Source organism: Apteryx mantelli, chromosome 19 (assembly GCF_036417845.1).
Source record: "Apteryx mantelli isolate bAptMan1 chromosome 19, bAptMan1.hap1, whole genome shotgun sequence".
In the NCBI taxonomy this organism is placed as follows: Eukaryota; Metazoa; Chordata; class Aves; order Apterygiformes; family Apterygidae; genus Apteryx; species Apteryx mantelli.
In genome coordinates this window covers 17,472,770-17,486,703 of record NC_089996.1, presented here as the reverse complement: position 1 = coordinate 17,486,703, position 13,934 = coordinate 17,472,770, and the positions used below count along the sequence as shown (strand labels likewise).

General features: G+C 62.8%; 3 protein-coding genes across 10 annotated transcripts; 1 reads left to right on the top strand and 2 right to left on the bottom strand.

The window, feature by feature from the left end:
* Positions 1-54: 54 nt before the first annotated feature.
* TK1 (thymidine kinase 1) lies at positions 55-3,396 on the bottom strand. The gene is made up of 7 exons (XM_067308222.1): positions 3,292-3,396; positions 2,765-2,796; positions 2,579-2,692; positions 2,405-2,498; positions 1,990-2,079; positions 1,792-1,911; positions 55-1,670 (listed from the first exon to the last, which is right to left on the bottom strand). Exons 1-7 carry the CDS (start codon positions 3,355-3,357, stop codon positions 1,482-1,484), a joined length of 705 nt encoding a protein of 234 aa, XP_067164323.1. The 5' UTR covers positions 3,358-3,396; the 3' UTR covers positions 55-1,481.
* A 296-nt stretch (positions 3,397-3,692) lies between these two features.
* On the top strand, positions 3,693-7,956 carry AFMID (arylformamidase). Of its 3 annotated transcripts, XM_067308499.1 has the most exons (11): positions 3,693-3,873; positions 4,125-4,215; positions 4,414-4,518; positions 4,599-4,647; positions 4,862-4,947; positions 5,020-5,092; positions 5,497-5,594; positions 6,185-6,263; positions 6,586-6,721; positions 7,219-7,323; positions 7,552-7,956. In XM_067308499.1, the coding sequence occupies exons 1-11, from the start codon at positions 3,844-3,846 to the stop codon at positions 7,579-7,581; spliced, it is 882 nt and encodes a 293-aa protein (XP_067164600.1). In that variant the 5' UTR covers positions 3,693-3,843; the 3' UTR covers positions 7,582-7,956. The 3 variants fall into 3 exon arrangements, with proteins under 3 accessions (XP_067164600.1, XP_067164601.1, XP_067164602.1); XM_067308500.1 differs by lacking the exons at positions 4,862-4,947; positions 5,020-5,092; XM_067308501.1 differs by lacking the exons at positions 5,020-5,092; positions 5,497-5,594.
* A 655-nt stretch (positions 7,957-8,611) lies between these two features.
* Positions 8,612-13,090, bottom strand: LOC106487120 (uncharacterized). 6 transcript variants are annotated; one of them, XM_067308260.1, is made up of 7 exons: positions 12,940-13,090; positions 12,601-12,684; positions 11,592-11,680; positions 10,965-11,150; positions 10,629-10,766; positions 10,265-10,457; positions 8,612-9,741 (listed from the first exon to the last, which is right to left on the bottom strand). In XM_067308260.1, the coding sequence occupies exons 1-7, from the start codon at positions 13,004-13,006 to the stop codon at positions 9,404-9,406; spliced, it is 1,095 nt and encodes a 364-aa protein (XP_067164361.1). In that variant the 5' UTR covers positions 13,007-13,090; the 3' UTR covers positions 8,612-9,403. The 6 variants fall into 6 exon arrangements, with proteins under 6 accessions (XP_067164361.1, XP_067164360.1, XP_067164359.1 ...); XM_067308259.1 differs by lacking the exon at positions 12,940-13,090 and having other exon boundaries at positions 10,734-10,766; positions 12,601-12,677; XM_067308258.1 differs by lacking the exon at positions 11,592-11,680 and having other exon boundaries at positions 10,265-10,766; positions 12,940-13,023.
* Positions 13,091-13,934: the final 844 nt, after the last annotated feature.

Here is a 13,934-nt window from a genome sequence, read left to right as displayed (position 1 = left end):
CCATTAAATGAGAGCAAACCTTTGTCAGAGCAGTCTGATATAGAACACACAGAGGCAATTTCATTATTTATTAACCTAAAACGGTAGCAGTACTGCCTTCCCCCAGTCCCCAAGGGAAAAGCCTAGGCCCTGGCAGTGAAGTGCTTGTGAATACTACAGCTGTAACGACTTCAAGTAATGCAGGTGTAGGCAGTTTTTTTTCAGGCAGCTCTTGTAACATTCTAGACAGGTGCACCTGCCCAGCTAGAGTATTTAGGTGAACAAAATACTAGTGACAGCACAATATTTGAGCATGGAGATTTGACCAAAGCATCCTGAACAGAACCAGGAACGATTGTATGGAGCCTGTGGACTCTGACCTACAGGAAAAGCACTTTTGCAAGGAATAAAAGACTTCTAGAAGCTAAGTGAAGCAAAAGGGAAGAGGATGTTTCAGCCAAGGTATAGTAGAGGAAGCAGCAGGCAGAAAATTCTTTGAAGGCTCAGGAGGGAGCAAAAGACATGACTATAATCAAGAACCATCCACTCAAAGCAAACACCCTTTTCCAAATAGCTGGATTTTCATAGTAACTGTAGCCTAGTCTTATACAGGTCAAGTCCTGAGCCTCCAAGCCCTTCACAGGTAGCTAAGTGTTGTGAAGTGGCAGCACCAGGCTTGGACTTGAGCAAAAAACCATGATGTTGGAGAGGTGACTTCCTGAAGTGAAGTCTTGCTCTTCCAACAGGAGTCTGTCTTCATAGGTAGGCTACTACTAGATGCAGAGGCATTTCTAAGTTCAAGCCTAAAGAGAGTTTAAACTCGGGCTGTCAAGTTGAGCCTTCTCTTTCACCCATTCTGTTTTAATAAAAACTTACAGCAAGTGAGTGTAATGGCAAGCTGACGGGCCATGCACAATTGTTAAGAGGCTGCTGTGAGTAAGGCCAGGGCACTGATACATATTTCGGTTGAAAAGTTGTGCCATGGCTCTATGTAAAGGAAAGGGGTATCTCCTCAAACTATGTTAAAGAGGAAGTGGGTTTCAGATACTAAATTACTGTACATTGTCTTAGGGAACCTGGACTTTAGCAACAGTACACAAGAGATTAAGAAACAGTCCTGTTCACATGCAAGTACAGGGACTTCTACCAGTCAGTGGCCAATCTGAACACATGCAGAAGTCTAGGAGAACAGACTAGAAGTATTGCAAACTATTAATGCTCTGCAGCCTGGCTTGGTGTGATGGAGTTTTCCAGTACCTGCTTGTGTGGCTCCATCAGTAATTGCACCTGTCTCTTTTCAGTGTTCTGAGAAAGGGACTTGCTTTTAGTCAGGCTCCTGTTTCAGCTCCCCCCAGCATTAGGTCCAGTCGATCATCCTCTTTCTTGGCACTTGGTGCAGAGAAGCAGCAGCTTGGTTTGGCAGGTAGAGCTGAGACACTTTTGCTAAAAGCAGGGGAAGACAGACCTGAAGTCTGGAAGTCGAAGCCTTTAGTTTCCCCCACTCATTTTGTTCCTGTGTTGGAGTCCAGCAGACAAGAAGCAAAGATCTTCCGGGAGGCAGCCATGTCCAACTGCTTTGCTCCCATGGGCATGTTCTCCTTGTTTTCTGACCCAGGTTGGTGAGGCCTCTTCCGGAAGTAGCAGGCACGGCAGACAGAATGATACTTGTCTGCTCCTCCAATCACTTCAACCTGGCAAGATTGGGAGAGTGACCCTGCAGAGCTCAGTTCACCTAAGGAGGTCCCTTCTCCTAGAGGAGCAGGGCCAGCAAGATGAAGCTATTGAATTGCTTTGTGTTCTGGGGGAACTCACCTCCCTCTCTGCTCCCAGCCTTTTTGTATAGGAGGCTTCTCGGTAACACTCCATGCACACAGCATTTAGCTTCACCACACTCTCTGCCAGTGGGACCAGGTTCAGGATGCTTCCAAAAGCCTGTGCCAAGATGGGGACAGTTCTGTTGGTTGGACTCTACGAGCTTCTTAATACAGCAGCTAAAAGAAAGTATTTTACCTTTCTCTGGAAGGTCCCATCAAGAGCAGCAACAATGACAGTCTTCCCAGCATTGGCCATCATCTCACAGAACTCCACGATGTCTGGGAACTAGAATAGATACGGAAATAATAGCTTCAGCGGGGATAAGGAACAGCACGTAACTGAGGATCCAGCAGTGTATGCCCAGGCAGCCCAGGGTACCAGAGAATTAGAACAACGTAGCCTGCCCAGGAGATGGACTCCAGCCCCACTGTCCTCAGCTCACAGGGACTAAGGGAAGGGTTTGACCTCAGGAACACAGTCCAGCAGGACCAAGCTGTTCCAGAGATATTCCCCCCGCCCAGGAAGATTCAGACCTTTTTCTGCAGGGGGGTGCTATGAAGAGATTGCACCCTGCAGAGCACCCGAGGACCTGCCCTGGCCCTGCACTTACAAACTGGCCCTCGTCAATGCCGATGACTGCCGAGCTCAGTGCCTCCTGGTACACGTCCTTGAGGAGACAGGCAGGGAGCGCCTCCATGGTATTCCTGCGGAGGACAGAAGGTGAGCCAGGCAGGCTGGCTGCCCAGGCCCACAGGAGCTGGTTCTTCCTGCCCAGGGGACTCACCTGTCATGCGTGGAGACTCCGGAGGTGCAGTAGCGTGTGTCCTTGGCATACTTCACCAGCAGGCACTGGTACTGAGCGAGCTGGAACCGCCGTACTCGCCGCATGAGCTCCGTGCTGCAAAAGACTGCTGTCAGTGGGCCCTGGGCTCCTGCCGGTTCCCTGCCCTCCCATCCGACCTGGCCCTACCTCTTTCCAGAGAACATGGGTCCGAAGATCACCTGTGGGCAGAACCACGAGGGTCAGCGTGTGAGAGCACAGGCCTGGCACAGGCACCGCTGCCATCCCGTCGGGTCCTGGCCCGGCAATCGCCCTGCACAGTCCTGGTATCCTGCCTGGTACTGACCCCACCCTGTAGCCCCTGATATCCCACCCGGTCCCGGCCCTGCCTCACCAGCGCCCCTGCAGCCCCGGTATCCCAGCCGGTACCAGCCCAGCCCCGGTATCACCTCCGCAGCCCCGGCATCCCGCCTGGCACCGCTCCCACGCAGCCCGGCCCAGCCTGAGCCCCGTCCCCACGCCCTAAGCATCCCGCCCGGCACCAGCACCGGTATCAGCCCCGGCCCAGCCCAACCGAGCCTGGTACCAGCCCGGCCCCGCCAGCCCCCCTCGGCCCGGTATCGCCTCACGCAGCCCCCCCGCCAGCACCGGCCCGGCCCCGCCAGTCCCCCTCGGCCCGGTATCGCCCCCCACCGGCGCGGCCGCGGGCGGCGCACCTGGATCTGCCCGCGCGGGCGGCTGGGCGAGCCGGGGTGGACGCCGGGCACCGTCAGGCAGTTCATGGCTCCGCCGCGCTGCCGGGCCAGTGCCGCGCGCGCGCCCCTCCGCCAGGCCGCAGCGCGCCCGCCAATCCGCGGAGCCGCCGCTCTCTCGCGCCGGGCGCCCGCCAATCAGCGGAGGCGCCTCTGCCCCGCCCCACCGCGCCCGCCAATCCGCGGAGAGGCGGGAAAATTCTTATTTCACTCCGCAGGCCGAGCTCCGCGGCCGGCTCGGAGCCCGCCGCCTTCCCGGCGTACCTCGCGCGTCCGCCCTGCGCGACGGAGACTACCTTGCGTCATCGCCCTGCGGGCGTCCCCTGGCGGCCCGGCCCCGGGGCCGCCGCCCGGCCCCCCTGGCGGGTCGCCCGGCCCCGGTGCCCCCGACACCGCCCCGCGCGACGGCCCCTGCCCCGGTGCCCTCGGCCCGGCCCCCCGGGCGGCCAATGGGAGCGGGGCCGCCGGGGGCGCTGACCGGGGCCGCCACGGGGCCGAGCGGGAGTGAGCCAAAGCATGGGGAGGTGGCAGGACATGTCCGGGGAGGTACGGCAGCCGGGGAGGGGGGATCTACGGCGGCCGGGGGGGGGGTACGGCAGCCGGAGAGGGGGGAATCTACGGTGGCCGGGGAGTGGGTACGGCGCCCGTGAGGAGCGGGCAGGGTTTGCCCCAGCTGAGCTGGGCCCGGCCCGTCCCACGGGGCCGCGGCCTTGTCCGGCACCGGGTGCTCCGGGCTGCCGCAGGGCAGAGCCCCCCGCCCCGTGGCGTGGCGGCCCTCAGTGCCCGTGTGCCCGCAGGAGCTGGAGGAGCAGTACTCCCCCAGCCGCTGGTCCCCCCGTCTCGACCGGGACGCCGTGGTTGAGGCCCACGTGGAGGCGGTGACGGCAGGTGAGGAGCGGGAGCCGCCCCGCTGAGGGGGGGCCTCCCCCCTGCCAGGCGACGCCACGGCGGCCCTTGGGTGACGTTGGTGGCTCTCGTCCGAGCTGCGAAGCCCCTGGACCCCGCGGACAAAGTGTGGGGCAGTGCCTGGCCGTGCGTGCGCGGAGCTGGCTGTACGTGTGCTGACCCTCCCCACATCCCCCGCAGGAACCCAGATGGCCCGGGCCGCCACGCAGACCCTGCTGCATGTCCCCTATGGGGACGGCGATGGGGAGAAGCTTGACGTTTATTTGCCCACGGACCCTTCTGGAAGTAGGTGATGGGCAGGGTGGCAGCGGGGAGGGGTGGGCAGGGGCTGCGCCTGCCTCCTAACCCTGTGCTGTGCCTTGTAGCTTTCCCAGTCCTTATCTACATCCACGGTGGATACTGGCAGTGCTTAAGGTGAGGCAGACCTTTTGTGGGGGGAACCCTTGGGAGGGGAATTACCTGGCCTGCCTTTACCATCCCCCTTCTCAGGAGAGCAGCATTAAGCCTAGAATTGCCCTGGGTATTCTGGATCTGATCAAAGCTGTGGGGCCTGGCCAGGCCCGCTCCAGCCAGCCCCAGGAGAATGCCTGCCCCGCCGTGTGTGGCTAACCTGCATTTCCTCCTCCAGTAAGGATGTCTCGGGTTTCGCAGCCCCCGCGCTGGTGTCACAGGGCATCGCGGTAGTGGCCGTGGGTTACAACATAGCTCCCAAAGGTAGGTGGTTTCCAGGGCCAGCTGTGACTCCCTTGCAGACCCAGGGCCCTGCTGACTGTGCTTTCTGCCTAGGCCACATGGATGAAATGGTGGCCCAGGTGCGGCGCAGCCTCGCTTTCCTGGTGCAGCAGTACTCCTGGATCAGGTGGGCAGTGCACAGCTCTGCAGCGTGCCTGGTTCCCCCCTGCCCCCTGCGTCAGCAGCCTCCATGGCCACTGCCTGGCCTTCAAGGCAAACTGTACCTGTGTCATTCCCTGGGGTGGTTTAGCGTATGGAGGCGTCTGTGGCAGCCACAGGGTGGAGTGAACAAGCCCTGAGGTATCATAAAGGTGTTAGTGCCTGGGACTGAGTACTGCACCAGGCCTGCGTCTGTGCCCCTTCCCTGTTGGGCAAGGGATCAGCTGATGGACTGGAAGGTGTGTCTGAGCTGCTGTGTTTGGGCTGCAGCCCTTGGGAGTCTTCTGCCTCCTCCACTCTGAACAGGACGTCCCCAGGCAGGATGTGCTGCACTGTCCCTTCCTACACTCGCTCATGGCTCCTTCTCTCTAGCGGTGTTTACCTGTGTGGACATTCAGCGGGGGCTCACTTGGCAGCCATGGTGTTGTCAACAGACTGGGCAGAGTATGGAGTGACACCTGATATCAAAGGTAGTGCCTGGCCTCGCAGAGACCCCACTGCTCCCCTGTGCTCTGGAAAGCTGGTGCTCGGGGCTAGGATGCTGTGCTGGGGCACCTCCTCCTTTCCTGATCCAGCTGTGTGGCTCTGGGCTGCTGAGACACGAGGGCAGCAGGGCAGTGGGGCACTGCTCCATCAGTGCCTTCTCTGCAGCAAAGCTGTGCCTGGCCATGTGCATGCCCACTGGCAAGAGGGGTCTGTGGAGAGTGACTCATCTTGTACAGGGGGCTGAAGGAAAACTGGTGAATTGCTCCTCAAATGTGGCAGTCTTTCTGCTGACTGTTCAGGGTGCCAAAGCTGGCCGGTTCTGCAGTGTGTAAAGCTGTGTGAGATGACTTGCCTCAGCTGACTGCAGCCCACAGGTGCTGGGAATACAAGAATCTGGGCTCCTAGGACCAGGTGCCCCTGGGGGTGTAAGTGTCCTGAGCCCATCAGGCAGCTCAGCAGCGCCACCAAGGGCTGAGGCCTCCCTCTGCACCTTGGGAGACGTGGGTCGTGGGCGCGGAGAGGAGCGTTCCCGCAGGCAGGGCCTGCTCACACCCGCCAGTGTCTCTGCCTCCAGGAGCTGTTCTGGTGAGTGGCGTGTATGACCTGGAGCCCATTCTGCACATCTACGTGAACGATGCGCTGAACATGAGCCGGTGAGTCCAGACGCTCTAGTGACAGCGACGGGGAAAGGGCACGGGCAGCTGGCATGCAGGCGTGCCTTTGGCCAGCACAGCCTGCGGCAAACACCAGCCTGCCCTGCATCCTGCTCTGCCTGCATCTGCACAGCCTGCCTGCACAGAGTGCGCCATGCACAGCGCGCCTGCGGCCTCCGTTCCTGACCCGGGCACAGGCCCTGCAGCCTCTGTCTTACTCATGCACATAGCCAGGGACATGGGAGCGCTCTGCACATGAGCACCCTCCTCTCAACAGGCTTGAGAGGCATGCTGGCTGTCACTGTGGTGTCTCCTTCCCCAGGGAGGTCGCCCAGAGGAACAGCCCCATGCTGTGTGTCACCGGAGCGGTGCCTGCGGCTGGGGCCTGCGAAGTGCTTGTGGCCGTGGCGCAGCACGACTCCCCGGAGTTCCGCCGGCAGTCCCGGGAGTACTGCCAGGTGAGCTCCGGCAGCGCCTCTGCCACCCCGCGCCCGGCTCTATGGGGGCAGCCGCACAAACCTGTCCTGCTCTGACCTGCCTTCATCCCACAGGCGCCTCAGCTGTACCAGATAAGCTGGCTGTGGCTTTGAGAGCTCTGGGCTGGCAACCCAGAGCAGCGAACGGGAGAGAGCTGGGCCCGCTACAGAGCAGTGACTCTCCCTGCCTGTGGTGTGCAGCTGCCTTCTCTGTGGATGAACAAGTACAGGCTCCCACTTTGGGAAGGAGTCTTGCTTGCTGCCGGGCCCAGCTCTGCTGAGGCTAAACTGGGATGAAGAGCTCAAATGTCGTAACAGAGTAGTATTTCTCCTGCTCTGGTGATGGCTGTTGTCTGAAGTGGGTGTCTCTCTGCTCAGGGAGAGCAGCTGCTCTTGTTGCGTGCTGCCTGGGGCCTAGCACGCAGGAGGGGAGGCAACCTGCTCGGTGTCCCCTCCTGCCAGTGCTGGTCTCTTTGCAGGCTCTGCGTTCGGCTGGCTGGACCGTCTCGCTCTTGGACCTTGCTGGTGTGGATCACTTTGACATCATTGAGAGGTTATCACAGGACAGCTATATCCTGACTGAGGTAAGGGGAGGAGCTCCAGTGCAGCCCCCATCTTTTGCTGTCTTGACCACGAGGCCAGAAGGAGGGCAGTGGTGGTGTGTGCTTCCCCTGTGCAGTGGGGTGGGTGTGGAGTTGCTGCTTTGGGTCTGGTCATCATCTGTCGAGGGCTTGGAGAGAGGGGTGGTTCCCCCCTGGATGTGGAGGAGCAGGGGCCAGGCACCATTCACAGGGTTTGGTTCCTCATTCCAGGTGATTCTGAACATGATTTCAAGAGCTTGATTGCATGTTGGGAGCAAAGATGAGATGTACCCTGCTCATGGCCCCATTCCAGCCTGCTGGGTCTCCTCCTGCAGCACAGGGTGTGATTGCCGTCTCTGAATACCTCTGCCTGTGCTGCCTGGGACAGATGTGCCTCTTCCACTCCTCCCAGTCTACAGCCAGGTGGGGGGCTTCTTGGAGCAGGAAAGCCACAGTTATTACCAGTACCTATGCTGGCATTTGTTTTCTGGGGTGTTCCTGTGCTTTGGGAGTGTTGTCTGTTCTTGCAGCAGGGCTGGCAGGCCTGCTGTGGGTCTGTCTGGAAGACTGGATGATGAAGTTTGTTCCCTCAGCTTCCTTTAAATTGCTTATTGCAAATGTAAAAATAAATAGGAATAACTGCTACTTGAGTATAAATCTTCCTGGGGATACAGTGTTGTGCTAAGCCATCGAGTACAGACTTAAACTGATGCATAAATAATCTCCTCTCCCACCTTGGAGCTCGGGTCCCCTGCAGCTGGGCTCTCCTGGGGCTGGCAGCAGTGAACACGCCATGCTCTGAGAAGGGCCCAGCTCTGCACACAGACATAGTACAGGGAATCTCCGGCTCAGAAGTGACAGGCTCGGCAGCGCAGCTATGGAAGCCCAGAGACCAGCCTGAGGCTGCTGGAGGGAGGCTGTTGGACTGGGGTAACACACGCCACTGGGATGAGGGGTGATGGGAGAGTGTGTTCAGGAGCTGCGGGAGGGCTAGTCAGCCAGCTCGAGGGCTGGCCTGGAAGGGGGCCAAGCAAAGCCTGGGTGCATGAGGGGAACAGGCTTTGGGGGCAGCCAGGCCCCTCTGGAGAGGCCTGTCTGTGGCCAGGCTGGGCTCATGCACCTGTGGGAGTCCCGGTGAGATACCAGTTTTGGCACTGCTCTGCAGTGGCCCTGGTCCTGTGGCTGAGGCACTTGTATGTCCTCAGGGACACCTGTCCCTTAACAGGGACTGCTGGGCCGCAATGCTGTCCCTGCTGCATCGTCAGGGGAGGAGCACCCTTGGGACACAACGTCCTGCACAGCTGCAGCACTGCCACAACTTTTTATTTAGATCTCATTTGCCCTGTTACAACAGCAAGAGCTGAGCTGAGAGCGCTGGGCTGCAGAGACCACTTCCTGCCCTGCTGTTCTTGCGTAGCACAACCCAAAAGCCCCCGATTCGGACTGTTTTCTCTCTTTTGCTTTGTGATATGTGCTGCTGCCGCCCCACACTGCATGGCTGTGAGCGGCTGTGCCCTGAGCATCCCTCACGATCTTTCTTCCTGCTGCAGCTTGTATACACATGTCCAGTGCGCATGTGTCTAAGTGTGTGACCTTGGGAGTGGGGGGTGTCTGGGCCTGCTTTTGGGCAGTGTCTCCAGTGACTGGGTTACAGGAACAGCATAGAGCTGTGTGGGCTGAGGACTAGAGGATGCTCTGAGCATGTGTTTGCTGGGCTGACTAGTGAGGTGGGGAAGCTGCCTTGGAGTGGTCTGGTGGTGTGAGACGTGGTCTGCACTCTGTCCCTCAAGGCACAGCTGCAAATCGGCTCCCTCCCACAGAGGTGCAGAGCTCCCCTCTGGGAGGGGGCGATCTGTGGTCTTGGCAGGGTTGGGCTCTCACACTCTTCTGCAGGCAGGAGTGGTTATTGTGCTGCAGCCTGTCAGGGACATGCCTGGAGCATGTTCTGGCTGCTCCCAGACCCTTTGCTGCTGGCTGCCAGGAGGATGGGGATGGGACAGTTGCCCCAGCCTGCAAACTTGCCTGCCGAGCAGAGTCATCTGCATGGCTGCGGCCAGGAAGATGCATGTTCCCACATCTCAGCTCAGTCCCCCCCTGTGCTCCAAGGACTAGTGCCCAGTCCTAGGGCCAGCTTCTCCTGGCACTTCCTGGCCACAAAGTCCAGCTTGTTCTTTGCGAGCTCAGTGTCATGGGCGGAGATGTTCCAGTGCCAGACTGCACGCAGAGAGCGTGCTGACCAGGGGAAGAGCAGCACGCTGACAGCATGGCCCGTCTCGGCCACCTCCTCCTCGCTCACTGCCTGCATGCGCTCGCACAGCTCCGTGGGAGATGGCCAGTCCCCCTTCACTCCCACCAGCACGATGTTCGTCTCCACAGCTGTGAGGTTGACAGAGCAGAGGGGCGAGTTCAGCTCCTGGACGCCTGGGGGAGGCATGGGCCGTTAGGCTGTGGGTCTGGCCCCAGGAGAGGAGGCTGCAGTGTTGCACAGGCACTACCCCAGCTCTTGGGCTAACAGAGAGCCTTTTGCCCTTCTCTGTTGAGCAGCACCAGAGTTATTGTGGGCACCATGCAGGGGAAAGGCATTGCATCGTCCCTGGATGTCATCCAGCCAGGCAGGAAGCCCAGATGGATTCTCATCTGGCTGGAGATCCAGCACTACAGCTAGGGAACGTGCTGTTATCCCCAGCAATCAAGATCAACGTCAGCCCTCTGGGGCAGAACCGTACTGGAAGGTGTGGTGTGAGCCCAGCCCTGGGCTGGGAGAAGGGCTAGGGCTGGGCCCACTGCAGAGCAGAGCTGCCTGGGGTGCGGAGGAGTCCTGCTCCCTGGGTGTCTGGCTAACAGGCAGGGCAGGACCCAGCTCTGGCAGTATGTGGAAACCTGTGTAGTGGAGTTCTGCAGAGGGCACCCGTATGTCCCAGGGCACCGAGGGGCCCTGAGATACCTTGAGCAAAGCGGCGGGCGTTGTCGTGGTCTCTGCGCAGCGTTGTCTCTGCGTGCTCCAGCCCGAGGCGGGCAGCAGCTGCCAGCACGCCTGCCTGTCGCATCCCCCCTCCCAGCAGCTTCCGCACACGCCAGGCCTCGGCCACGAACTCTCTGCGTCCGGCAAGCACTGCTCCAGCCGGGGCGCCCAGGCCCTGCAGACCCAAGAAAGAGGTGATCCTGAGCTGCCTGCATCCCTCCCGGGGATCCTCCCCTGTCCCAGCCGGCAAGCTGGGCGCGTGCCCCCATGCGCCATGCCCCTGCACAAAGACAGGCCCCAGCTTGTGCTGTTTCCATCTTGCCCAGGGCGCCCCGTGTGAATACACCTTGGAGAAGCACAGGGACACAGAGTCACAGTGCTGGGTGATTTGTGCTGGCTCCACGCCCTGGGCCACCGCCGCGTTCATCAGTCGTGCTCCGTCCATGTGTACCTGCAGCCCGTAGCGGTCAGCAAGCAGGCGGACCTGGGAAGAGGCAAAGGAGCAGCTGGGCTGGTAGGAAGTGCTGGACAGACAGAGCCTGGAGGAGCTGCCAGCACCAGCGTGAGCTGCGCTCTGAGCTGCTCGGCAAGGGCTCATGCGTCCTGCTGCGCTGTCCTGCAGAGTCCGTCCTGCCTGCACCAGGGCAGGGCTGGCCAACAGCCGCTGGGACGCGGGTCCTACCTGCTGGAGGTAGGCGAGGGGCAGTGCGCGGCCCCCCGCGGAGCTGTGAGTGTTCTCCAGGCAGATGAGCTCAGGGCGGGGGTGGTAGCGGCTACCGTGGGCCTCGCGGATGGTCAGCTCCAGCTGGTCCAGGTCGAAGGTGCCGTCTGGCAGGTCTGGCAGCGCCTGGAAATGGACCCCAGCAACCTGTGCCCAGAGAGCAGAGCTGATGAGGGACGACGGCAGTGCGTGGGGGCCCAGCCCCTCTCCCCCTCATACCCCCGCTCTTCCCCTGCCCCGTTCTGAGCACGATCAGATCCCACTTCTGCCCCGGGCTGTGGCTTGGTGCTCTCTGGGGGATCCAGCTGCTCCCTTGTGCACCAGAAAGGGAGCTTCCCCCCAGCCCAGTCCCCCGTAGCCAGAGGAGGGCAGCAGCAAGCTGCGATCCCGTCCCTCCTGTCCCTCGTGCCCAGCCTGCGCCTGCCCACGGGCTCAGGGCCTGGGGCAGCGCAGGGGCAGCCCAGAGCTGGGTTCTCCTCCCTAGGGCCCGGGTCGGGGGTGTGGGCACCCTGTGCCTTACTGCCCCCCAAGGAGGAGGTTTGGGGCACTGGATGGAGACCAGTGAGCCAGGCAGCGCCCAGCACCTACCTGAGCGACCCCGCCGTGCTCGTAGACGTGCAGGTGGGCCTCCCTCCCCAGGAGCAGCTGGGCCCCTCGGCGCTGGCAGTGGCACATCACTGGGACAGGGGGGGAGCAGTGAGGCTGGGGCGCTGTGGGGCACGTGGGGGCAGCACTGCGAGCGCGGAGCGGGGCCGCGTGGGGAGAGCAGGCAGGGACTCAGCTGGGGGGAGACCCACGTGCTGCGTGAGCTCGGGCAGTTTGTGGGGCCCCACTGCGCGAAGGCTGAGCACGCAGCACGTAAAGACATGTGCCACGTCCGTCCTCCACTGCAGTGTCTCTCCACGGCAGGGCTGGCTCCTGCGTGATGCAGGGACGTCAGCTCTGTCCCCTGAAGAGCGCTGGAGCTGGTCCCAGCTGGACCAGGTCTCCATTTCACAGCGGCCTGCCAACGGTGGCTGGAGCTAGGGGAGGTAACAGGCAGGAGCGCGGTGACGCAGAGGGCACTGTCTCTCCTCCCTGCCTCGTGCGCGCACGTGGCCAGAGCTGGAGCTGAGCCCACCCTCCCATGCAGTGCGGACCCTTGCTCACTGCAGAGGGCACAAAAGTGACCTGGGTAAAGGTCGACGGAGCAATTCTGCTCGAGGCTGAGCACGGGACTCCCTCCTATCCAAGGGGAGGCACTTGTTCAGCAGCAGCATGAAGCAGGAGACCAGCTCCTGGGTCTGCACATGGTGCTGCACGTGCCCAGGAAGGGGCAAGGAAATGCACCTGGGTCTGAAAAGAGAGGACCGAGCTGCCTGTTTCTGACAGCTTTCCCCTGCAGTCATCTGGGCATGAAAAACCTGCAGCTTTCTGAGCAGAAGTGGGGCTTTTACTCAGCATCCTGGAGAGGAGCAGGGAGCAAGGGGTTTCCCTTGCCCTCGGTACCCTCCAGGCTGGGGCGTAATCTGGCCCCTCTAAGGGTGCGACTGGGCCGCTCCTGGGTTGCTGGGGCAGGAGAGCCGGGCAGGGGCTGCGCCGAGCCCTGGGCACTCACCCGCAATGAGGTTGGCCATGGTGGCTGTTGGCACAAACAGAGCATCCTCTGTCCCCATGATCCTTGCAGCCAGGTGCTGAAGCTCTGCAGGGAGGAAAGGCGCAGGGGAAGCCACCTGGCTAGGACGGACTTCAGGCGGCCCTCGAGGGGGGACGGACAGACGGACGGCGAGGAGCCGCAGGGATGTGCACGGTGGGCTCCAGCCCGCCCCAGGCCCCGCACGCCGGCCCCCTCCCCGCCCCGGCGCAAGGCTGCTCGGGGCTCTCCGTGCTCGGTGCCCGGCGGCGGGACGGCGCCGGGGCAAGCGAGGGGCCCCGCGAAGGGTCCCGCCGCGCTCACCGTTGACCGTGGGGTCCTCGCCGTAGTCGTCGTCCCCCACGGCGGCGCGGGCCATGGCCCGCCTCATCCCCGCGCTGGGCCGGCTCACCGTGTCGCTGCGCAGGTCCAGCACGCGCAGCGGGGCCGGACCGGTGCCGGTGCCGGTGCCGGTGCGGGTAGGGCCGCCGGGGGGGTCCCGCCGCCCGCCGGCAGCGCCCGCGCCCGCCGGCTCCCGCCCGGGGCCGCGCCGCAGCGCCCGCCCCAGCCCTGGTGCCGGTGCCGGTGCCGGTGCCGCTCCGGGCCGGGCCCCGCGGAGCGCAGCCCCCGCGCCGCGGGCCGCCAGCATCGCCGCCGCCGGGGCCTCCCCGCGCCCCCCCGCGCGCCGCAAGGCCTCCCGGGGCGCGTAGTCCGCGGCCGCGCTCCGCCTCGCCGCCGCCGCCGCCGGCCCGGGACCCGCCGGCTGCCGGCCGTGCGCCCCCGCGGTGCCTCCTGCCCGGGAGCCCCCCGCAGCCCGGCTCCCCCCGCGGCCCTCCCCCAGCTGGGAAGCCCCCTCTGTGCGCCCCCGCGGTGCCTCCTGCCCGGGAACCCCCCGCCCGTCTCCCCCCGCGGTGCGCCCCCACCCGGGAAGCCCCCTCTGTGCGCCCCCGCGGTGCCTCCTGCCCGGGAACTCCCCTCTGTGCACCCCCACGGTGCGTCCTGTCCGGAAGCCCCCCTGCCTGCCTCCCCCCGTGGTGCTCCCCCACCCGGGAACCCCCGGCCGTGCTCCCTTGCCCGACTCCCCCCTCCTCCCCGTGCTCCCCTGCCCGCCCCCTGGTCCGTGGGCCCCTGCCCACCCTCGGCCGTGCCCCTGCTCGTCGGGGCGGCCCGTGGGGCTGCAGGGTGCCACGGTTCCCCGGGGTCTCCCTGCAGCCCTGGGGAGAGCCGGGACTCCCACGGAGCCGGGGCCAGGCGCCTGGAGGGGGGGTGCGGGTCCCTGTCCTGCGGCATGCGCAGCCCGGGGGCGCGTGACCTGCAGC

Coding starts and splice junctions, on each gene's coding strand:
- TK1 (XM_067308222.1), bottom strand. CDS start 3,357: ATGAACTGCCTGACGGTGCCCGGCGTCCACCCCGGCTCGCCCAGCCGC. Junction 2,080..2,404: donor GCATTGACGAGGGCCAGTTT/GTAAGTGCAGGG, acceptor TATCTATTCTAG/TTCCCAGACATCGTGGAGTT. Junction 1,671..1,791: donor GGCTGGGAGCAGAGAGGGAG/GTGAGTTCCCCC, acceptor CAATCTTGCCAG/GTTGAAGTGATTGGAGGAGC.
- AFMID (XM_067308499.1), top strand. CDS start 3,844: ATGGGGAGGTGGCAGGACATGTCCGGGGAG. Junction 4,519..4,598: donor GCCCACGGACCCTTCTGGAA/GTAGGTGATGGG, acceptor TGTGCCTTGTAG/CTTTCCCAGTCCTTATCTAC. Junction 7,324..7,551: donor ACAGCTATATCCTGACTGAG/GTAAGGGGAGGA, acceptor TCCTCATTCCAG/GTGATTCTGAACATGATTTC.
- LOC106487120 (XM_067308254.1), bottom strand. CDS start 12,658: ATGGGGACAGAGGATGCTCTGTTTGTGCCAACAGCCACCATGGCCAAC. Junction 11,681..12,600: donor CATGGCCAACCTCATTGCGG/GTGAGTGCCCAG, acceptor CCCCTGTCCCAG/TGATGTGCCACTGCCAGCGC. Junction 11,151..11,591: donor AGCACGGCGGGGTCGCTCAG/GTAGGTGCTGGG, acceptor CTCTGGGCACAG/GTTGCTGGGGTCCATTTCCA.